The 24,269-nt window shown below is 45.6% G+C and overlaps 1 protein-coding gene across 1 annotated transcript in view; it reads right to left on the bottom strand.

The window, feature by feature from the left end:
• The window catches only part of fat1a (FAT atypical cadherin 1a), a 75,506-nt gene that overhangs the window by 11,094 nt on the left and 40,143 nt on the right, over positions 1 to 24,269 (bottom strand). Inside the window, exons 8-22 of the mRNA XM_061094540.1 lie at positions 20,254 to 20,529; positions 19,786 to 19,996; positions 15,152 to 19,222; positions 14,313 to 14,509; positions 14,022 to 14,175; positions 12,478 to 12,711; positions 8,409 to 8,795; positions 7,326 to 7,540; positions 5,985 to 6,122; positions 5,630 to 5,773; positions 3,876 to 4,073; positions 2,619 to 3,221; positions 681 to 903; positions 461 to 592; positions 197 to 354 (exon numbers count right to left, since the gene is read on the bottom strand). Coding sequence (XP_060950523.1) covers positions 197 to 354; positions 461 to 592; positions 681 to 903; positions 2,619 to 3,221; positions 3,876 to 4,073; positions 5,630 to 5,773; positions 5,985 to 6,122; positions 7,326 to 7,540; positions 8,409 to 8,795; positions 12,478 to 12,711; positions 14,022 to 14,175; positions 14,313 to 14,509; positions 15,152 to 19,222; positions 19,786 to 19,996; positions 20,254 to 20,529 — 7,341 coding nt within the window. The remainder of the gene's footprint in view (positions 1 to 196; positions 355 to 460; positions 593 to 680; positions 904 to 2,618; positions 3,222 to 3,875; positions 4,074 to 5,629; positions 5,774 to 5,984; positions 6,123 to 7,325; positions 7,541 to 8,408; positions 8,796 to 12,477; positions 12,712 to 14,021; positions 14,176 to 14,312; positions 14,510 to 15,151; positions 19,223 to 19,785; positions 19,997 to 20,253; positions 20,530 to 24,269) is intronic.

The following is a 24,269-nucleotide window of genomic DNA, read 5'->3' as shown; positions in this document are numbered from 1 at the left end:
AAGCTTGACAGGTTTGTCGATTTATTTAAAATAATGTTAATGAAGTTAAGGGCAAAACGTTAATTAATTAAAATGAAAGAAAATGTTTAACGGCTTCAGAGGATGAGAAGTTTTTGGAAAAGAGCATTTATATCTTAATGGGTTAAAGAGACTGAAGTGACAGATGTATGATCACAGCTGGTTCCCACACACTCACCTCCAGGATGCTGTAGTCCGTCCCTTTAGCGTACATGACGGTGGCGTGGCTGGAGAAGGTCCGCAGCCTCACGGACAGTTTCATCAGCTCCTTGTTCTCGTTCTCCATCAGGTGATACTTCACGTAGCTCTCGCCGCTGAACGTCAGCGAGTGGCCATCTGACGTGAAGAGACAGAGGTGTGTTAATACAGAAAAGCAAAGATAAAGACGTCTGGAGACACAGATAAAGAGGTGGGGGTGGGGGTGGAGGTGGGGGGGTCTTACCTGAGCATTTGCCCTTGTTGCCCTCTGGACACACACAGCTGTACATGGTGGCTCTGGGATCGGCCACACACTCCATCCCCTCGGGACAGGGGTTGTTATCACACAGGTTGTTCACCACGGGACATTTGCCACCTAGGTCACAGAGAACATTCATCAGACTGGAAGGTCGCGGCAGACAATCAAACAAAGAGTGTCTGTGTTTTGTCTGAGGTGTAATCACCATCACACTGGCAGGTGGCCGTCCTCTGGTGCCGCGGCGTGACGAAGCTGAGGCGGGCCGTGCTGTACGTGGACATGGAGGTTTTATCCAGGGAGACGACCTCGTCACAGAAGCGCAGCGGGCAGTCCAGCCCGGCGCACAGCTTCTGCACCGCCCGCACGATGCGCACCCCCGTCATCTCCTCGATGATGGCAGCAGAGGAGTTCAGCTTACGGAAAACCACCTGAGGAAACAGGGAACAAACACAAATTAACTCAAAGAAGAACCGTGCTGAGATTAGTTCTAAATGAATCCATTTGCCAATCAACAAAAACATCATGAAACAATTGTTTGATTTACCAGAAGACAGAGAGAAGATTAATCAGAGTATATTTTTCTATTTTTTTACTGGTCATGCTTTTACAGTCGTGTGTACACTGCTTCTTACTCACACATGAATATTCAGCGCTTATAATGACACAACATAAGTGTGAACTTCCATTTAAGACCCGAAGCAACATCCAGGGTTCCTACAGGTTTTAACAAGATATATTTAAGACTTTTTAAGACCACTTTGAATAGAGTTTAAGACCTATTTCACGACCATACTGGCAAAAAGTATGAAGGAAAATTACTATGAAAGAAGAAATAAGTCACAGAATTACTAACAAAGTAAATTTATACCCATTCAACATAAGAACAATAACAATACACAAGTCAAACAAGCTTTAAACATGCATTAAACATGCTGAAATAAATTGAAATAAAAGGATGTTCCATAAAACATGTCCAGAGAAGGAAATTAAACATCCCATCGAACACTACAAAACCTCTAACTTCTCAGCTCTGGCCGAATCAAATTTAAGACCTTTTTAAGACTTTTTAAGACCCCGCGGGAACCCTGAACATCTGTTCTCTCTACCTTTGCAACCGGAGCAGATGTTGTCGCTCTTCGTGTTATTTTGTGACAGATTGTGTATCTGAACTCTCGCTGCTTCGCTACTCATCAACCCACAAACACCAGCTACCTCCAGCCCGTCCACGGCCGTTCCTCTCGACCGTTCACCCCTACTCGGCCGCTCCTGCAATTCATCACCGCCCTCGTGTCGCCCTCCGCAGCCGAGCCGCCTTCTTCTTCATTCCAGCTCCTGCTCCCTGCTACGCTTTCAATAGATCTTCCTCATTCATCTTACCTCAGAGTGTGGGTTCTGATTTGAGACCACACAGCAAAGCTTACCAGGCCTGAAGGTGATTACATGCTTGAAGCTGAAACAACTTTCTATCCTATTATTAAATCTAGTCTATTAATCAATAATATAAAATTATACGACTATTCTGATAAAACTCTTTTACCTATTTCTTCTACAGCTTCTTGCAAACTTAACTAGCTAGTTAGTCCAGAACATGTGGACATGCTGACATTGTTACATTACAACACACATGTCTAACTGACGTTTGAGTCAGATTTTGTGCTGGACACCATTGTTTCTTATACTTTAAACATGTCGCACTTTGTTTAATATGCAGACCTAACTTTTTTATTTTGATAAGGGGTTAAATAGAAACTTTGATATCTTTTTGAGTTGCACTGCTGACTCAACTTATAAGCCCTCTTTTTGATTTATTTTGATCACGTTGGAGTTGCGAGTTTAAACCTACAGTTTTGCACTTTAATATTTGAGCCTTTCTTTACATTTTGTTTTGTGCTGCATTATACGGTGACATACAGTTTGTTGTTGTCAAAAAAAATTAACTGAAATGAATGGTCAATTTGATTTTTTTTGGAGGAAAATTAATCCTTTAGATTAATCGACTAATCGATAAAATAGTCGACCGATTAATCGATAGAAAAATAGTCGTTAGTGGCAGCCCTAACAAAGATTGTCGGAAATTGTGACATTTCACCATTTGAATAAACTGAAACATTTATATAAGGAGTTAAACTCAGGTTGTTCTTACCTCCTGCGACTGATAGGGGCTCCCTGACCTCTCCAGGGTCAGCAGCACGTCCAGGTCTTGCAGCTCGGACGGCTGCAGGCTCACCAGCTGCACCTCGCTCCTCCTCACCCCGGCGATGTTCCTCAGCGCTCGCTGGAAGTTGCGCCAGTAGTCCCCGATAAACTCCTCCGGGGCGATGTTCGCAAAGCGCACGGCGATGGAGTTGTTGAGGGCCTGACCGCCCACTTGCCGGACGTGCACGTTGACGTCGGCGGCCGCGGTGAAGCGCCCGTCGGTCACCGTCACGTTGAGCGAGTAGTGACCCACGTCCAGCGACTTCAGGGCGATCACTTTGCCGTCGGAGGCGGAAACTGAAAAGGAGGCGCCGCTCTCCTCGGCGGAGGAAGAGGAGGACGATGAAGGGGCGAGGCTGTAGGTGAGGGTGTCGTAGACGTCCTGGTCCGTGGCGTGGATCTTGCCCAGGACGCCTCCTGCGTACTCGTCGCCGGCGGTGGAGATGAAGATGTCCAGAGGGAGGATGGCAGGAGGGTAGACGCTCTCCTCGATGATGCGGACGCTGATGAAGGCGGTGGAGAAGAGCGGAGGTTTGCCGCTGTCTGACACCTGACGTGAGAGAGAGGAAACAGATGCGTCCATGAGCAAATAATCTGAGATTTATGTTTCCAACAGCAGAGGGCAATCAAGCTCCTCCACTGCCGACATCCTGCAGCTGACAGCCTCTCCGTTCTGTGCATATATCAAAATTAAAAAAACATCTACAGTTCTTGCACTTGCACATTCACACTGTCACGCGGACGGTCGTCGGTTCTGCAAGTAAGAAAAAAACCAACTCGAGTCTGAGTGTGCAGCTCGCGTGTAAGAAGACATCACACTTCCATCTCCTCTCCCATCTGCCCACTGGTTTTATCTTCTGTTTCTTCCCTCCAAGATGACACATCCACACCCAGCAACACTCAGACTCGTGCCAACTCGGAGCAAATGGGTTTTCATCCCGGCTTCTCCTGTGAGATGTACACCGATGCTGCGGCTTTACTGTCCAAGTAATTGGATTTCAAATATATTTAGAGGGGGAATTCAGGGATGGATGCGCCGAGCGGTTTGAGAGGAAGAAGAGTAAGAGGCGGCGAGTTAGCGAGGATGACAGAGAAGGTACCGAGAGGGAGAGAAGGAAGACAAATAGATCAGGCCGCTGTGGCTCGGCAGTTCAATCAATACAACCTCTCAACTCCGGTTTCTCCTCGGCGCTGTGTGACTCACCTGGGCTTGAAGTAGGTAGTGCTCATTGCTTTTCCTATCCAGCGCCCCCACAGCTACTAGAGCGCCCTGCTGATTGATGTGGAACGCGGCGCCCTCGTCCCCGTCCACGATGGCGAAGGTGAAAGGCGGACCGTTGTGGGAAGCGTCCCGGTCGGTTACTGTGAGCTGGAGGACACTTGTGCCTTTTGGTCGATTCTCCTGCGGGATACCAGAGAGGGGAGAGTTTAGCGTTTGCAGTGAGAGGAGCTGGCTGATGATTATATTCACATACGGTGCTGAAAATAGAACTGAATACTAGGGATGGGGGGGGAAATCGATTCAGTTACAAATCGCGATTTTTTTTTTTTAAAAACATATTTATTGGTTTATACCGGGGGGGATATATGGGGGGAGCAACATCACCCCAGAGCATGTTGACCAGCTCTTGTTTTTGCACAAGAATCTAAACATACCCAAGCACTAGCTTTGCATTGCCTACATGCAAACAACAATAGCCTACTTTTTGTTTATTTCAAAGTTTATATTTTAAGTAAACTTTTATTCGTTCTATTTAATTTACCTTTTATTTATTGTTTAAAAGTAGCCTAAGTGGCATACATTTCTTAATCTGTCAGTTTGTGTGCAGTTGACAGGGGCTATACAATAATAGGACACATTTTTATTTATTTTCTCTATTGGCTGCCCGGCAGTCATTAAGTTAATGTTAATATTTGAAATAAAACTGGTAAAGCTCTAAGTGAATTTGACTGTGTTGTATTTGAAGGTATGATTTAACATTTTTCCATGGTCCAGTATTTAAAAAAAAAAAATAACCAAAAGAAATCCCAGGAAATCGTAATACATATCGTATCGCCAACTAAGTATCGTGATAGTATCGTATCGGGAGGTCCCTGCCGATTCCCGTCCCTACTGAATACCTTACATTTTTTTGCCATGGATTTTATAAAGCACTAGTTGTTATTGTTATATTGTTTTGATAGTTTTCTCTGTGCACGAATGGGCTTCAGATCGGTCACGTCTGTGGACTCATTCAAATCGTGACTCTCCAGATATTCCTGGTGGTGTGTACAGTATGTGAAGACCCTGAGTGTGTGTCTGTGTGTGTGTGTCCATGTGTGTGTGTTCTTGTTGTTCTTCACCTTGATCAAGGTTCTAAACTGAGTCAAATAAAGCCAGTCAGGACTTTCTCAGGGGCAAAGCAATGTTTCATTCTGAAGTGTTTGAGCTCTTTGCAACATGGACCGTGCCCCCTCACGGTATCTCTGAAATTACTTTTTCACTTTTCTAAACAGACTGAACAAAATTGGAAATGAATCACCCTCCCTCGAAGCTCTGCAGTCATTTTTTTTTTTTCTTTTTCTTGGATGTCCCGAAGAAGGATGAAGGTGCTCCTCCGTTCACTTCTCTCATCCTGACACATTCCCCCTTTACTGCAGTCATGCATCCATTATCAGCATCACATTTTCAGATAAATCCTTTATCTGCATCCTTATACTTAAGATGCAGCCTCTGCCTTTACAATCCCCTCGCCCTCCTCCTTCCTCCCGTCTCCTCTCTTCTATCCTCCCACTTGCTTTTTGACATTCTAGTCGCGGAGTCTCCCATTATTCGTCCGTCTTAATCCCTCTTCTCCGTGTCCACTGCAATCCCCTCCCCCTGCACCTCTCCCCTTCTCTTGCTTTCTTTTGCATCCAGCTCATTCTCCATCCTCCCCTCACAGACACCCCCCCCCCCCCCCCTCTAGCCTCTCTCACCTGGATAATGAGGCTGTAGTTGGCCTGGGAGAAAAGGGGCGGGTTGTCGTTGACGTCGGAGATGTCGATGTTGATCATGGCGGTGCTGGAGAGGGGGGGCACCCCGTTGTCCGAAGCCACCACCGTCAGCGTGTACCCTGACGTCTGGGGGGGGGGGGGGAGGAGAGAGAGAGAATTACTATACATGGGCAAAGCTGCTTTTGTGAGCAATAATGCAGCACAGATCGGTAAACAAGCTTTGCTATTAGGCCTGACGTGACTCTGATTGGATTCTGCATAGAGTGCAATTAGTCCCTCTGTGGATTTAAGCCGATGTTGTACAGTCAGCATTGTTGTCTGCTGCTGCTGCTCTTACCCGCTCTCTGTCCAGCTGGCGAGCGACTTTAAGCTCTCCTCGGACCGGGTCCATGGTGAAGGGGCTGCCTTGGTTCCCCTCCACGATGGAGAAGCGCACGTGATCGAACGACGGGCCGTCCAGATCCTCCGCCACCACCTGGGAAACAATCAATAAAGACAGTAATCAATTGGACGCCACTGATGAGGGATTAACATGACAACCCCATGCTTTGGCTTCCCCATCGTATGTTAAATGATATATTAAAAGGCCTAAATCCTATTTTCTAAATCAGCCTCTTGCTTAGAGCGACAGGTTCCTTAATGAATGAATAATTATCTGCCACATAAGAAACAAATCTGGTTATTTCACAGCAAAGATTTACCTAATCAGGATTGTTTTTAGAAGAACATTAGAAAAATGTGATGAACGTGAAAGAGAAAATAATCAACAAACGAATCTGTCACTCTCTACAACGTTAGACACATGTACGTCTTTAATACGTCGTCAAACCGCTGATAGCATGATGCTAAATCTAGATAAACCCTGATATGGAAAGTTCCACCCTGAAACCTGACAGGATTGGTTTCTTAGTTTTATCACGTATGAAATACCGACTCTCTGAATTTGTCTTTTTGTTTTTTAAGACAATCACTTCCAGGGTGTTGACAATTTATTACTTTTGCGAGGGAGGTATTGTTTTGTTGAGGGGGTTTGTGGAGGGGTGTGGCCTGACCCAACAGAGAACCCATTTAAATTTGGAGTGGATACGAATAAAAAGGCAAATATACACTTCATAATATGTCTAGTATGGTGTAAAATACAATATATGCACATTTCAACAAGGTTAAAAACCCACCACCCGCCTCATACAGAGAGGAATCCTTTGGGAAATCAGTGAATATTCGTATATATGAGACAATACAGGCCTCACATTTATATTCAGGTACATCACACAACAGATATAAGACAAAGGAGAAGAGGTGGAAAGGGATGGATGGAGTAGAAATGTAACATGGAAAAAGGGTCTTATTTTGCATCAGGGGCTTAATGAGTCGAATGCCTCTTAATTAAACAGTCTGAGCATGTGTGGCGGATAACACACGAGAGCGGGGGTGCACAGAGCATGAAGAGCATTGGTCTTAATTTAGCGGTGCCACCAGATGGTGATTTGCCACAGGTGCAGATATGCGATAGAGGTTTTGGTAAACGAACGACGTGAGTGAGAAGGTGAACAAACAGACAAGTGGAGCTCGGGGAAAGTTTGAAACAGAGAGATGCACTTTTAGAGTAGTTATGTGTTATCTCCCCCAAACAAGCTCAAACTGTATGTAAGCTTGTAGGTAGCGTGCATGTTCTCACCGCCATCACGGTCTTTCCCAGCTCCGTGTCCTCGCTGACCACGGCCGTGTACGTCTCCTGGCTGAAGACGGGTCTGTTGTCGTTGACGTCCGTCAGGTTGATGTTCACCGTGGCCATGTCGCTGAGCGGGGGGGAGCCACCGTCTGTGGCCTCGATGGTGATGTAGTACTCGTGGGAGACCTCGAAGTCCAGCGGCTCGATCACAAAGATGTCACCTGGGGACAGAGAGACAGGAAGTGCTGGTGTCACCTTACAGGAATTCTTTGAGTTTGTCACAATGATAAAACAACTACACAAATAACTAATATGTTTAGAGCAATGTCATATAGTGGTGACCTGTCTTGCCCTTTATTTTGCTCCTGCCATAACTTTGAGGTTTTTAAACTTTCTGCAAACCGCATCGGTCAATTCGTCCTCCGTCACAGATGAAACACAAAAGTTATGCTTGGTTCAGCTGCTTTAACTTGCGTTACTGCTTGCAGCTACACAACAGAACGGTATCCTGCTCTTTTTCTTTGTGCTTTGCGTTACAGCGATGCAGTAAGATAATCCCGGTGCCGTCTGAAACGAAACAGGGTTTTCGCTTTGTGACACTCAGGTAAAACGCAGTGAGGGCTGAACGTGTGAGTTTTATGTGCCGTTGTTGTGTTGTTTGCAGATGTCGACACTCCGGGGATAGCACTTATCCCTGTTGGCTTTTTACCTTGATGTGACGATCTGTGCTGAGACAGGAATGCAGACGGTGTAGACTCAACAACAAGGTAATGGTTTGATGTTTTGACTCTAGACATTCTACTACATATTTAAACCCTGTCCACAGTGAAGCACAGTAACAATAAAAACTAAGACTTTTACAAACGCCTTCCAAAGTGCCGGTTTTCATGCTCACAGCTGCTCTACTAGGTCTAAGTTTGTGGCAAAATTGGGCTTTACTGCATCACAGCAGCAGCATATTTACTTCCTTACTCAGGAATAATTAATTTTTTTAAATCAGGCACATTCAGGAGAGTGAAATTTGGTGCAAATTGATTGGATTTCAGGGCCCTGTTGGGTAAAAGTAGTTAACTCAATGCTACCACGTACCAGTATGAGACTCCACGCTGAACATGCCGTGCTCATTGCCGCTGATGATGCTGTAGGTGATCTCTCCGGTGGCCTCCGTGTCCCGGCTGGCGGCCTGCACCCGGAGCAGCTGCGTGCCGGCGGCCACGTCCTCCGACACCGTGGCTGTGTACTCCCGGTGCTCGAACACCGGCGGATTGTCGTTGATGTCCAGGACGGATATCACCACCTGGCACACCGAGGAGAGGCGTGGCGAACCCTGGTCGGTGGCGCGGGCTTTCAGCTCGTACACCGACTGCACCTCGCGGTCCAGGGGGCGCTCCAGGCTCATCACGCCGGTGTTCTCGTCGATCGAGAAATACCCATCGAGGGAATCGACCAACGAGTACAGGATGTCGCTGTTAAGACCTGGAAAAAAGGAAAGAAAAAAGGAAATTTAATGTTTATATTGCATTTTGGCATGTTCATTTTAGTGATAATGTGACCTTTCTTTTTATTTAACCTACCATTCATGTCTGAGCAACTAAGCTGGTGAATAATCTCTTCGCATCACCAATAAGAGCGATGGGCACATTAACAGAAATACTCCTTTAAGTACGGGGCGTAAACAAGCATATTGATTATTATATTGATGTATTGATTCTAGACTCCCATCCTTCTATTCTCATTCCAAAGCATCCATCTTTCACACAGCCTCATATAAATAAAGGAGCTGTAAAAAAGAAAAGTCTAATCCGCTCTGTCCTCATAACTCACGTCCTCCCACTGGCAAGACACTCGCAGCAACAAGACAGAGACGGATCACAATAATAATCACAATGCCTTCCTGCAGGTGGCCCCCATTTGAAATACGCTATAATATTCCCATTTGTCAGGTAAGCCCCACCCCCCCCCATGGTTCTCATTATGGTGCTGGAGAGTCGACGGAGGGGAGCCCTGCTTAGATGGTCTCAACTTAATCTGCTTTGATCGTCCTTTAAGAGACTTGAGTTAAATCATGATTGGCTATATCCCCTCGTTCCGATACATTTATAATTCTTTGCTTTGTCTACGTCCCAAGGAACATTTAATATTAAAGTGGAGCTGGTCTGATTATTTGATTGACAAAATGTAAGATAAGGTGAAGTAGTCTTTTGGAGAAACACCTTCGAAGAGACAGTATTTATAGTCTCTCTCATATTTGTATCTTGGAGAAGGACCAGCGTAAACGTATTCAAGACGTAGTATATATGTGATATTTCTGCATATTTAAGACTCTTTAAGGCTGCAAATTGAGATTATTGAATATTAAACCATCTTCAGATGCTGCGGAAACCCTGCTTTTAAAGCTTTTCTCAATAATTTATTGGAAAGATTCTCAAGATCTTGTTCGAATCTGGCAAAGCACTAACGTAGACACAGCAGAAATTGATTGAATCCCTCTACAGTGGAGCGACGGGAAAGATTGAACGAGGACAACAACAACAGCAGCAAGGCGGCGCAGAGGGCAAAGAGGAGACACTCGGATGCAGGAGGAGTGATAAGGGTCAAAGCACAATCAAAGGAGGAATGTGCACTCGCATAACTTTAGTTTATCACAGATCAGGGGCACCGGCCTGAGTCTGTTTTTCTGTCTGGTTCATAACTATTCCACACTGATAAGCCGCTCCGGCACTGTGGCAGCAGACGGCTGAGCGGAGGAGCAGCGATGTGGCTAAGTATCAAACGTCTTCCAGCCAAAGTGGCACACAGCCACTGGTGCCAAGAGTGAGTGCACGCAGAGATGTGCAGAGTCAAATATCAATGGAAGATAAAGCAAACTATTTCTCTCTTAGGAGGAGGGATACATTAGGCTTTGCATTCTGATGGCTGGCGGAGAGACAGTTGAGCGGAGCCTGAGTGAACTGGGTCAAAGCTACAGCGCAGAGTTTCTTCTCGTACATGTCTGTCTGGGACTTGCCAACAGATTCCAGCTTGAGCCTAAATCAAAAAAATGTGAGACCGACGCACACAGAAGAGAAGCTTCAATGTGTGCGAGAGAAATACTAATCAAATCCCCTCTGCTTTCACTCAGTGTAGCTCGAAGTAATTACTGCTCCTGGCGAAACTGCAGGGAGCACCTTTTTTCCCTCCACCCTTCCTTCGGGTATCCTTATCCTTGATATTCAAAATGCAAAACATTTTGTGCCAGCAGAGCCTCTGGGAAGAAATGTCTTAATACCGGCTCTTTCCTTTTTTTATTTACCATTTAACGTTTCTCTCTGAGGGGACCTAATTCTGGCATCCCGTTCACTCTGTCGAGCTGTCAGTCCAGCCAAAACGAAGGACCGGGGAAAGAGAAGAAGTGGGAAATAGAAAGCGAGTGCGTTTAATTCTCTGACAGCGAACATGCGGGAATGGCTTCTCAAGCTAGGAAACCCTGCTCCGCTAAACTGAAGGTGTAATCTGGAGCGGCAGGTTCAATAGTTCCCAGGACCAAGTCCCGAGGAGTTAAAGCGACTGTTAAAACTGCGTGGTTTTGAGTTCTCAGTCTTATCCACGTGTGAACCTCTCGGTGGCTGGCGCTGCTCGCCGAGAGGTGAAGACGCCGAAGACACATGTGAGGCCCGGCGGCTTTGCACCAGGCGAACGGAAAATTACAATCATCCCTTTTGAGGATTCAGCTCGGAGAGAGAAGAATTTCATTAGAGTGTAATGGAGCTTTTAATTTGAGGGGTTTATCATTCATGAAATTCCACATTTGTTATCCCTCCCTCGTGCCATTTAGTATAATGCATAATGGAAAGATAATAACCTGTGTATTGTTAGTCAGCACTGAACCCAGATACATATGGAGGGAGAGCGCCGTGATGCTAAAAGCCTGTTTAAAGTATTCTTGAATTATAATGCTATATTATACACTGACTTTGAGCAATGCAACGCCGCTAATTGCATTTTAAGCATAATGTAATGGCATTGGTGAGTTTATTGACTCATAATTAACTTTCTCTGGCCTCAGCAGGATCTACAGCTGAATGGGAGCTGATTTACCTGAGAGCCTCCAGCGACTGTAAAGTTTGTCTAAAGCAAAGTTCAGACACTTTATTATTCAAACAGTGCACTGGGGCAGTAAAGTGACATTTAAAAATCTAAATTCTAAAAAAAACACTCCAAACAGGAAAAATTACATAAATATTTGAGGAATGATAACATACCGATTAGTAATTGACTTGCTGTAGTTAGGAGGAAATTATTTTCAGAGCCGTAAGTGAGTTTTATATTTAGATAATGAGCAGTAAACATTCCTTTTTTAAATTTACATTTTAAATCATTGCTCCCTTCTTCTCTGTTCGGACATTGTCTTATTTAAAGGATACAACTCTCCATATATATGTTAGATACAGTCTTTTCTCATGAATGACATTCAATTGTATTTAGAAAATATTCCCTTATATACAGAATACGGACTGTGCTGTTTTTTTTGTATGGACAAAGTCACGATAGCTGATGATGACATTTCCCTGTGAGACACTTACGCATATTTACAACTGTTTAAACTGAGTAAGATCTCGAAAACAAGTCAGATGCAAACTGTAAAAATTTGCTGAAAGCAGTGAAAGACGCAGATCTAAATTCGGCTGAAGGACGTAGTTACAGCTGATAACATCTGGTGGTGGCAAATTGAGCTAGAAATACAGGGAGTCGTCTTTTTCTACCACTCTCTGAAATCAAACTCATGCACACATGCACAAATGCTTTGAAAGAACACAGCACAGCAACAGAGATGGCGGCTGGCAAGCCACCAATAAGTGTCTTCACATGTTGTCTTCAAACTTGAGCCGCTCCGCTCAGCTCTGTTCCAATCTATGGATAATACAAGCTCATACACATATTCAGCTGAAAGAAAAAGCAAAGACCAGAGCAGCTTTCTTGAGTCTTTAAAGCTTTGATAATCCTGAGTAATTTATTTTTTAACATCAATATTTCAAAATGTGTAAACTTAATCTATTAGGTAGTGGATTCACGGGCGCTGCTACACAATACATGTCTTTAAATAATAGACTGATTTTGTTTCCTGTGGAAACACAAGGTTGTGGAAATACTGTGCATTGTGAATTAAAGATTTCCTCACCAGTGTCACCATCATTCGCCTGCAGTTTCGCCATATACGTGCCCGTCTCCGTGTTCTCGAAGACCGTGATGCTGTAGGGGTCGGATGAGAACTGCGGCGGGTTGTCGTTGACGTCCCCCACAGTGATGTGGATGTCGGCCTCGCAGTACCGCCCGCCTCCGTCCACTGCCCGCACTCTGAACCTGTGCACGTCCTGCTCCTCTCGGTCCAGGGCCTGCGAGGTCTTCAGTTCCCCTGGAGGTAGAGACAGTACTCGTTGGTACAAAACACACAGAGACATGCGCTCTTCTGGGAGCAGAGGGACGTCGTTTGACATAAGAAATAAAAGCATCAAAGCTGTTTCCCTCACAGACAAAAATAAAATCTGTGTATGCTGTGTAATTAATCTCGAGACAGAGATTAAAAGAGCACATCGTGTGTACTCTACAGCACTGTAGCCTCCTTGTCTTCTTTTTACTAAACAAGTGAAAAGCATCTACCAGCTAATGGCTTTCTAGAGAGAGGAGAGAGGGGAATAAATAAGTAATTGACTCACAAGAGGAGAGAGAGAGAAAGCCAAAGACAGAAGGGTTCTGGCAGCTGAAATCACCTTGGAAGTGAAGCACTAAACATTCTGGAAAACTCCAGAGCGTCTTGGCTGTCCTCATCTGCAATAATCCCACTACACTGCACTGGGAAAATATATAAAACCCTCAACGTAACAGTAGCCCTGCTGCTAGAAACCCAGAATGGAGGTTTGCCAAAATAAAGCTGGACGGCATTATTGGCCTTATTATCTGCCTTGGTGTCAATTTTTGCCTTTACTAAGGGATTTTATACAGCCGCAGATGTGGTGTATAGCCATTTAAATCCACTGGCCTAGTTTGTTTTGCCCTTTAAGGATTTTTCTTTGCATTTATTTTGGAAAACAAGTCCGCTGTGATTAACTGGTATTGTTTTTCTTTCCCCTTCTTCCTCCTTTTTGTTTTCCCAGAGGCCGGCTGGAGTGTCTGATTTAGAAGGTCCCTCAGAAGAAATCATTTGAAGGCCAGAAGTATAGCAGACATAAATTCAATTTAAGTGTAACTCTGTAATAATATCACTGGTGCCACTATGGGTCTTTCAGTTGCCCTTCAGGGGGAATGTTCTGGCCTTTTTTAGAAATGAATAAGTAAATAACAACTGGGCAAAAGAAAAACTCATTGCCTCCTTCATGGCTGATAATGATTTGCACATACAGAGACACAACTTTAAAAGCCTAACAGCTTGCAGGGACATCACAAGCCCCGGTTCTTAAAAGTGTTAGAACGTGAGACTGCTGCTGAGCTGCAGAAAAAGCCATGTGTGTGTTCGATGAAAGCCTTTAACACGAGTGTCCCACATACAGCTTCCTCAAAATCAAAATAACCTGCAGCACAGCTGGAATGAAATCTGACACAACAAGAGGACACAGATGGCTTCAGCAGGAAAGAAAAGCCAAGTGAATCAAATGGAACATATAACGAAAGTATTCCAGATCACGATTTCACATTGGCCATAAAACATTACACGTTACTCCTACAAACCTGTATCGGAGTCAATGACGAACAATTCTGATCCAACTCCCTGGAGCTCGAAGAAGATTTGGGCGTTTGAGCGAATGTCCGCGTCTGTGGCAGAAACCTGCAGGATGAGCCTGCCGGCGGGGGAGTCCTCTGGGACGCTCTCACTGTATAGAGACTGGGGGACGGATGGAGCAAGAGGAGAATGCAAAAGGGATAAGAAATTAAAGGGAATGCTAGGATGAAGAGGGCACAAGACCTGAAATGAACTACTTCAAATTGCACACACTCGACTCGGGGAAAGGAAATTACTACCTTTTCGCATACGGGGCTGTTGTCGTTGGCATCCAGCACCTTGACCTCCACGGTGGCTTTGGCAGTGAAGATGCCATCACTGGCGGTAATGTTGAGGAGATAATTGTCCCTCTCTTCACGGTCCAAGGGCTTCCTGACAGAGACCTTCCACTCGTTCTGAATGTGCTCGATGGCAAATTGGCCAAATAGGTCTCCTCCTGTTTGGCGTTGAAAAGAGAGAGAGCACCACTTTAGATCATCAACTTAGAGGCAAGACCCAGCCTGACTCATTAAATACACACAAGGATAAGGACAAGGATATGTGCTCAATTCAAAACTCAATCCCACTAAATATCAATTTAAATTCACTGGAATTATCATCTAGGTGTTCAGCTCTACTTTAAAAAAACGAAAATCCTTGCTTCTTAATGTTTGGTGCACAAACAATCCTTCCAACAGGATGTTGAACAATGCAAACGAACAAATAACAGTGCTGGTTCCCGAGTCCTCTTTATATTTCCCCACTTGGCATATTTATTCCAACTTGCTAATTAGCACCAGAGGAAGTATTTTCCCCCTGCCTATTTCAAAGCATTATTCAGATAATTATACATTTCTGTATTATGATGACCTAAATATTTGCCTTGGGCTCGGGCAAATCAGGCAATAACTCACGACTGCTAACAGATAATAGGACTGTGTAATGTTTCAAAGATGAGATATTATCATCGTATTAAGTAGCATAAATGGATAATCCCCCCGCCAGCTCTGTTTATGTAAAAACAGTTGCACAAATGAGTCGGGAGCAAACTCTGTGCGCTCGCTTATCATCTATTTTCTGCAGAATAATAAACACCCACCTGTGATGAAGTAGTTCACTTGTTTGTTGACGTCCTCAGAGTCGTCATCCGTGGTGCTGAGGATGGCGATCACGCCGCCGGGGGGGTCGTCCTCACTCACGGTGCCTTTGTAGATCCCTGCGGTGAAGCGAGGCGCGTTGTCGTTCACATCGGCGACGGTTACCTCCACCGTGGTGCCGGTGGTGTGCTGGACCTTGTCCCCCTGGTCGGTGGCCAGGACGGCAACTGTGTATTTGTTTGTCTGTTCGCGGTCGAGCTCTTTCAACGTGGTCAGCCATCCGGTTTCACTGTTAACGGCAAACAGCTCCGAGATGTCCTGCGAGTTCTGCTTGGGGTCGAGGCTGTAGATGACATGGCCGTTGGTTCCGGAGTCGCGGTCGGTGGCTTTGACCTGGATCACTTGAGTCCCGCTTGGAAGGTTCTCCACGACCACAGCCTCGTAAGGGTCCGACTCAAAGGCGGGCTTGTTATCATTCAGGTCTTTCACTTGGATGTTGATGATTACCGATGCGACTATCTCGTAACTCTCGTGTTTGGTCTGGGCGAGCAAAGCTAGTTGGTACCATTTGGTCGTCTCGTGGTCGAGGCTCTTCTGAAGTTTCAAGGCTCCACTGTCTCTGTCGACAACAAACACTTCGTCTTCGTTGCTCTCGGGAGTGTTTCCCTTCACGAGGCTGTAGACGACCTGTTGCTCGCTCTCTGCCTGAATCACATCGATCTCCGAGCCGATGGGAAGGTCTTCAGCGATCGTGTAGCGGTAATGGGGTTCAGCAAATTTGGGAATTGGGGTCTCTGGTGTGACAATCTTGATGTAAACCTGCACAAGTGAATGTTTGGAGGGACTCCCTGTGTCCTTTGCCCTCACAAAGAATGCGTAGAGTTCATTTTCGAGCCCGATGAGACTCTCTTTGGTTACGATGACTCCAGAGGTCAGGTGGATTTCAAAATTCTCCTCCACGTTCTCAACATCTGCCTCGATTGAATACTGAATGTCAGCATTGTTTCCCTCATCCATGTCTGAGGCAGCAATTTTTATCACCGAGGTTCCCCTCGGCACATCTGATGCAATGGTGGCTTTGTACTCGGCTGCTCTGAACTGTGGGGCATTGTCATTGACATCTGTGAGAATGACATTGACAACACAAAAGCCAACTTTTCCACCGCCGTCTTTAGCCACGAGAGAAATAGGAATAACTTTCTCAATGGCAGTCTCACGGTCAAGGCTCTCCAGAGTGAAAATCTCTCCATTGTCATTGATGGCAAACTTGTCTTTGGCAAAATCGTTGACAATCTGGTACGTTATTTGCCCGTAAATGCCGTCATCGTCATCTGTTGCCTTCGCCTCTGCTACCAAGGTGCCAGCGGGGGAGTTTTCAACAAGCTCTACTACGTAGTCAGCCTGCAAGAAGGTGGGGTTGTGGAAGTTGGCACCGATGACCGTGACCACGACGAGGCACGAGCTTCTGAACACGCCGTCAGACACTGATATGTTGAGGTTGTAAAGAGGCTGCATGTGAGGCCTCCGGTGGTTGGAAATGACGATGGCGCCTGTGCGCTTGTCTATGGCAAAGTTCTGCTCTTCATTCCCGGATAAGATTGAGAATTCCAAATTATTGGAGTCTGAGCTGTCTGCATCAGACGCTTGGACTTGGGTGATGAAGTGTCCACGTGGGGCCAATTCGCTGATGGTAGTTTTGTAAGTGGGTTCTGTGAATGTGGGAGCATTGTCATTAAGGTCCATGACGTCTATCGTCACGACGACATCACTGGAGAGCGCTGGAACACCTCCGTCCACCACGCGGACTCGCAACTTGTGCTGCGGGATTTCCTCACAATCAAGCATTTGAGCTATCGTGATTGTTCCTGTGTCACGATCGATGGTGAAATAATCAGAGCTTTTCCCTTTTTCCTCAATCAACTGAAAGAACACTTCTTGGTTATGGCCAGTGTCTGAATCTTTGGCGTCAACTTGCAAAACTGAGGTCCCAATGACGGAGGCCTCAGAAACATTGCCGTAATAGGACTTTGACAGGAACACAGGGGCGTTATCATTCACGTCTTCCAGGATGATATCAACAAACACCTCTGACTGTGCTCCAGTCAGAGAGTCTGTGGCTCTTACATTTAACTTATAAGCAGGATGTGTCTCAAAGTCCAGTGGCTGAATCACGTGAATAACACCTGTGTTGAAGTCGATGGAGAACTGTTTGAATGGATCTCCTTCAGCGATGGTGTACACGATACGAGGACTCTCGGAATCGTTGGCCTGTACGTGAAGCACCGGTGTGTGCAGCTGGATGTTTTCAGGGATTTCGATGCTATAAAAAGGCTTCTCGAATATAGGCATTGCTTTGTTCACCACGGTTATTGGAACGTCTACTTCAGCCGAGAGCACCGTCTCTCCATTGTCTTTTGCCGAGACAACAATGACAAAGTCTTTGTTGAGTGACTCTTGGTCAAATTTGCTTTTGAGGGAAATTTCACCAGAGGGGCTAATTTGAAAGTGCTCCTGATGCTCCTTGAGGAAATAACTGACTTCTGCATTTGAACCCGTGTCCTTGTCCACTGCTGTGACCTGTCTGATGACCTGGCCGACCTCCGCGTCCATCTGGACAAGGGCATGATAAGGAAGGTTCACAAACATGGGCTTGTTGTCATTGACATCCTCCACTGTCACGGTTACGACAACATGAGCCCCATCTTCAGATTGGTCTTCTCTGGTGACTTCAACGATGATGATAAACGTGTCCTGGGCCTCGCGGTCGAATGGAATTCCAGTGGTTGAGATTACTCCAGATGTGCGGCTGATTACAAATCTGCTGTCTGGGTTCAGAATTTTAAAGAACAGGGGCTCGTTCACCTGGTTCCCCACAAGGGCAATGACCGCGAGAGTTTTCTTCTCACGTGAGTTTTCCGGAACAAAGGCGTTGTAGGACTCCCTGGTGAACGTCAGCTTGCTCTCCTTGTTTTCTTTCACATTTATCTTTACCGTTGCAACAGTGGCAAATCTACCATCTGACACTCTGACCTTTAATTCATACCGGCTCCTCAAATGTGTGACATTCTGAATAGAGATGATGCTTGTGACTGGGTCAATCCTAAATTTATCCCCGATGTTACCCTCAGAGATGGAGAAGAGAAGTTTAGAGTTGGGCCCGGAGTCTGAGTCTGTCGCGTTGACTTGAATGACTTCCACCCCTTTGTATGTTGGCACTATGACAGTGGTCTCATACACCTCCTGGCTGAAAACTGGTGGGCAGTCGTTAACATCGATGACTTCAATGGTCACATTGGCCGCCGTCTCTGCAAACAGGCGTGGCATTCCCAGATCGTGGACCTGGACTGTGAAGTGGAAAACGCTCCTCTGTTCATAATCCAGAGCTGTTGTGCTCCTGATGGCTCCGGTGCTCGAGTCGATGGCAAAATAGTTGTGAGCAAATGGTTCGACGATTTGATAGATGAGCATGGCGTTCTGGTCACAGTCGGCATCGGAGGCGCGGATGACGAAAGGCGTGTTTTCGTGGGTGAGGACAACACTGTTGACGGGAGCCGACTCGCTGATCACTCCTCTGAATTCCCTCTGGCGGAAGATTGGAGCATTGTCATTCTCGTCCTTTAGATGAATCTGAAGTGTTGTGTTGCTGCCGATTCCGGCCATGTTGGTGCCCTGTATGATGAGACTGTACTGAGAGATGGTCTCGTAATCTAAAGCCCCCTGGGTCACAACCACTCCAGAGTTGGGGTTTATGTTGAAGACGTTGTTGATGTTGCCGGCTTTTATCTGATAGAAGATGGACGACTGGCTGACAGCTGAGACCAAGCTCACAAAACGTCCTGGATGAGCGGATTCACTGATCTCTGCAGAGAACTCCTTCTCCGTGAATCTGGGAGCTGCATTATCAGAAACTGTGACCTGAATATGTACAGTGGCTGTAGCTGACAGGGCAGGTATTCCATTATCAGACCCCTTAACAGTCAGTTCAAATTGGGTGTGGCTGCGGCGATCAAGCTCTTTGGCGACTGTGATGGTTCCAAGAACAGGGTCGATGGCCAAGGAATTTGCAACATTTCCTGTGAGACATAGAGAAGACAAAAGAATAATGTGTTTAAGAAAAAGAGAAATCATTGCACACTGAGATGGAGATATTGTTGACAAGAAGCAGACGGACAGACAACCTCAAAACCTGAAGCCGCTGGCTGACAAACAAACAACTTTATTTTCTGAGTTGTACCAGGAAGTTGTTTTTGATGAGCAAGCTACTGTTCAATTAGAATAAGTCACCTAACCCATATCAAGTATGCATGCATTCAAAACAAAATTGTCTTGTTCTCATATAACTGCTTACTGTAGCAGAATAGCATTGTGGGAAATTCTGAGGAGGGGGGTGGGGAAAGTGCTCATCTCCCACGCATTTGAAGAACCTCTACACAAAGTCTTCAATATTCTCCTCGTCTTTGTAAAATATTCCATTCATGATGGAGATGGCGTGGGCAGCAGGACTCAACATGACTCATGCATTTTTTACGAGCTGATTTCATTTGCATTATTTTTACAATGAAAGCTTTCTGCTGTGGGAGAAAAGTGGGGAAACAGTGGCTCGACGGAGCGGAACAGCGACTTCGTGTTTATGTACCTGATTCGATGCTGTAGACGATCTCGGCGTTATGGCCCTTGTCTTTGTCCAGAGCCGAGACCTGGAGCACGGCCGAGCCGACGGCAGCGGACTCGAACACACGGCCGGAGTAAGGCGCGCCTATAAACCAGGGTGCATTGTCATTGGAGTCCTCCACGTTGACGATCACACGCACGAGGTTCCTCTTTACTGGGATGTCCTGGTCCCGAACCTAGAGAAAATAATATTTAGAAAGAGAGAGGCAGAGGAGGAAGAAAAAACAGAAGGAGTGTGAGAGCCCTCAATGGATAATTATATTCTGAACGTCATAAAGCAACAAATTATTCATATTTGAGAACGCTTCGAAAGAAAACCAAATTAATTTCATGGATGTTTCATTATCAAATGAAGCAAACATTTGCAAAACCCCATTAAACCACACGGAGGAACTAACCAGACTATTGTGACACAGTTCTCATTGATTCCTACCATGACAGTAAGGATGTGATGATGCATGGTCTCGTGGTCCAGGGGCTCAGCGGTGTACAGAGTCCCTGTTCCCGGGTCGAGTCTGAACTTCCTCAGGCTGAACGGATCGGTGCTGCTCAGGAGCGTAAAGGTTAGTTTATTCTTCTCGTCTCTGTCGGTGGCGCTGATCTGCATGACCTCGCTCCCCGTGGGTTTGTCTTCAGGGACGTTCACGAAGTACGTCTCCTGCGAGAACTGGGGCCGGTGGTTGTTGGTGTCGATGACACGGATGAGCACCTATAGGAGAATGACACCATACATTTTGTTAGAATACTATTTAGGAGTATTATCCGAGTCATTAAATCCTTAAAATCCTTCATCATTAAAAGCATAGAGAGGGTAATTGCACAGCAGTGATACCCAAACTGGGTTAAGTTCCTGTAAGGTTTAGGGTTAATTTTACATGAATTACATACTCTAACCCAATAATTACCAGAATCATAGTGTGTGAGTTTAGATCTACTGGAGAAATGTTCCAGTAAATGAAAAATAGAAACCAAAACACTAAAAAACATGTTACTGCACGTTTCATCTTGTTTCCGTATCTCATTCCCTTTTGTCTTCATGCAGAAATTATAATTTTTCCAGGCTCTTCTTGTACGCAATTGTATTCAAGTTCAATGTATATGATGTCAAGTACAATATTTTAACTGAATGACAATGCATCTAGGTACAGGCGATTCAATTTAGAGTTAATGTGTGATCCATAAAATAAGTGTAAACTGTGGAACCAGAAATATAACATGTCTAAAAGTAACTTTTAAGGATGAGACATGTTTCAGTGACATGTTTTGCAGATGAAATAATCCAACAACTCTTCCGACTCAAATCTACAATAGAAAGTTCTGCTTCTTGCTTGGAGCAGCACAAAGTGAGCCGCTCTTCTTCCCATGCACACAACAAAGAATTGAACATCCCCAAACTGTAAAATTCCACTGGGAGCATGTTTTATCAACACCAGCCATTCGTCTACTGGACTTCCGACAGAGGATTATGGAGAGCTGCTGGAATGCCATCTCGGCTTCCCAGACCAGCGAGGGGCTTCTACCGTTGCCAAACATGGGGAACAAAGGGATCAGCCCAGATTAGACACCTGCATACCAGACACCAGGGGGTGATGTCCCACAAGGAAACGGCCAAAGCCGAGCTGTTTGGTGCAGGAAGAGTGAAGGGGACTGTAGTCACATAAGCTCTGACCAGTTAACAGCTCGGTGGCGGACCAGGATTTGTCAGATCTCTGGTCAACACAGCAACCCGCTGTTGGTTTTTGTCATAATACTGTTCATTGAGCACCGTGAGCCTATATCAGAGACAAATATAGACTCAACCTGACAGGACTGATAACATTTACAATCTGCCGTGTGCTGTGATGTTGGCAATGCTGCTGAGGCTCACAGATGTCTTCTTGCAGGGGGAGCTGCATGCCTCTGTCAAACTGGCTGTTGGCCACACAAGTCATGTGTCATGAGAGACCCGTGTCACGCTGCTAATCAGGACGTGTAATGTAAAATAAATACGCTTTTCTAATGAGACATTAACCCTGAGTCGGGCCTCTGGTTCCCGTTGCACCCTCAGAAATCCTGACAATCCATCTTATCCCATGCATGTCCTCTTGTGTCACTCTAGACATCATATAACACCAGATCCCCGCCGTATCACAATCCCCATTTTACACACGCAGATGCACATGCATGCACCCAAACACACAGGCTCAGAAAATATGCTCTACCCCACATGCACTCACACAAAGAAAGCCGTCCAGTGTGTCTCAATCTGCCCAGTGTCAGATAACACGTCTCGTGAATAGCGGCTAAGGTGGCAGGGGCTGATAGTGCTGTCCAGAAGCAGAGAGAAATGGAACCTGGTCAGAGTTTCCATTTTTACTCCAAACTGTAGTATTTCTGAGAGTTTTGAAAGCACACACACAAGGCTATTCAGCCCCCATCCCCCACGTGCACAGAAACTTGCCTTTCCTTTTGCTAGGAAGCTCTAAAACACTTCAAAAGAACTTTGCCCCCCGAACATCACAAAGCAGCATGATACAGCTCGACTAGCAGAAAAGCTGGTGGAGAGGAAGACTCTGTCGTCTTTGTATAAGGCTTCCTCTGGGAACGCTGAGGAGGGAACAAGATTGGGACCGAGACACAGACGTGACAGATGGAGGTACTGAAGAAGAAAAAAAAAACTGACTAAGAAAGAAAAGTGACAGTGAGACCAAAGGAAGCAAAGGGAGACGGTCAGATTTAGCAGACACAGGTTTTAACACACACACTCAAACACATGTGTGGCTGAGAAATAAAATGCACATGAAAGGAATCCAGGAGGTCCAGGAGAAATAAAATACAACAGACAGCTTTGATACTGACGGCGAGAAAACGTGTGAGTGACTGAGGTGAACGTTCGACTCAGACATAAAGAGAGTCTTTGTAATGTGGGCTGAGATAACATGAGAAACAGGAGAGTGGGAACAGATTGTGAGCTGAACAGCTTGAAGTACTTCTGAACGGCCAAGGGAGGATGTCATATAGGTGGAGATGGAGGAGGAGGAGGAGGAGGAGGAGGGTGGGAGGGAGTCTGGGCTGCATGATGAAGCTGCCTTGCTGGCACAGCTCCTAGCTATGAGGTGCCCGGGCTGGAATGCGGCACCCCTCGTCTGCATCAGCTGATCCTTCAGAGACGCCTTCGTAGGAGTTTCAACGGCCAAATGGAAAGCACACAACAGAATGGCCGACTGTTTTCCACGGACCTCCCACAGAACAGGGTCTCTCAGACTGATGTCGCCACTGCAGTCACAGGAAAGCAGGACTTAAAGGACCAGCCTGCAGGATGTAAGGGGCTCTATTCTTTCAAGTTTATGTTTTCATTAGTGCAAAACTGTTGCGTTTTCTTTAGGAGGGCTTCCTCTTTCATGGGGCCCGCCATAGTGCAGTAGCCCGGAACATGCGTTTGCTCTACAGAGTGCTTACACATTTTCTACGTTATCTGGCCACCATATGTTTAACTCCACGCTTGGTACAGGGCAGGGTTCTTTAGTTGGTTGCAATCTGCTAACCCACCTCTAGATGTCACTACACAGACACAATTAAAATAATTTAAATATTTCAACTTAAGAGTTTTTCACTGTCATTTGAAATAAATGATGTTTATGTTCAAAAAAGAACAGTGGTGGCTGGAGAGAGGCCGACCGATATATCTGTTGGCTTCTAATACTGACCGTTCACAAATATCAATATCATTTTGAGCTGTCATTGGCCGATATTTAATTTTTAATTTTTCAGTATACAATCTATTTTCTTAACTCAAGCTCTATATATTTGCTTATATTTGTCTTTTCTGTTGGTGGTTGAGTTGTACAATCTCAAGCCCCACTTACATTTCTGTATTATAAGGGTTTGATAATGATATGTTAGCAATCACTGCAACTTAATCTTAAATATATACATCGGCTAATATATAAGTATCTAAAAAGGTTCACTCCCCAATATCAGAATCAGCATCTGCCTCCATATCAGTGAGGCTCTACTTCTGAATAACGAAAAAAGCGTTTGTGTGGTATCGCGGACACGCCACACGGGAGCTCTCATTGTCCTCATTGTCCTCCTGTGTCGTGCGTAGGACAGGAAGCCTCCCTGCCAGGTGGCAGATTCTGGGCAAAGGCAGGGCACTGGCACCGGACACCCGACCGTGTTCCCAAAACAGGATTAACACAGCCCAGTACCCACAGAGGTCCAGTGCTCTTGTTTGCGCTTTATTCTACCCAAACATAATAATCATCATCCCTGCATGCCTGGCCAATAAATGAGGAGACTTTTGAGAACCAGAGAGGGAGAAATCAGAAAGAAAGACAAAGACAGATAAACAAATGAAGAAGAAATCCACACTCTAAGGAGGGAGAAAAATAGGCCAGCCGGCATCAAAAGAACAGACGAGTCCAACGCTGAGCTGTCCCGAGGTGCGCTGCATGCGTGTGATCAGGG

The sequence above is a fragment of the Limanda limanda genome, chromosome 2, assembly GCF_963576545.1.
Source record: "Limanda limanda chromosome 2, fLimLim1.1, whole genome shotgun sequence".
Lineage (NCBI taxonomy): Eukaryota > Metazoa > Chordata > Actinopteri > Pleuronectiformes > Pleuronectidae > Limanda > Limanda limanda.
Note: the sequence above shows the minus strand (reverse complement) of the source record. Positions and strands in the feature narration are given on the sequence as shown.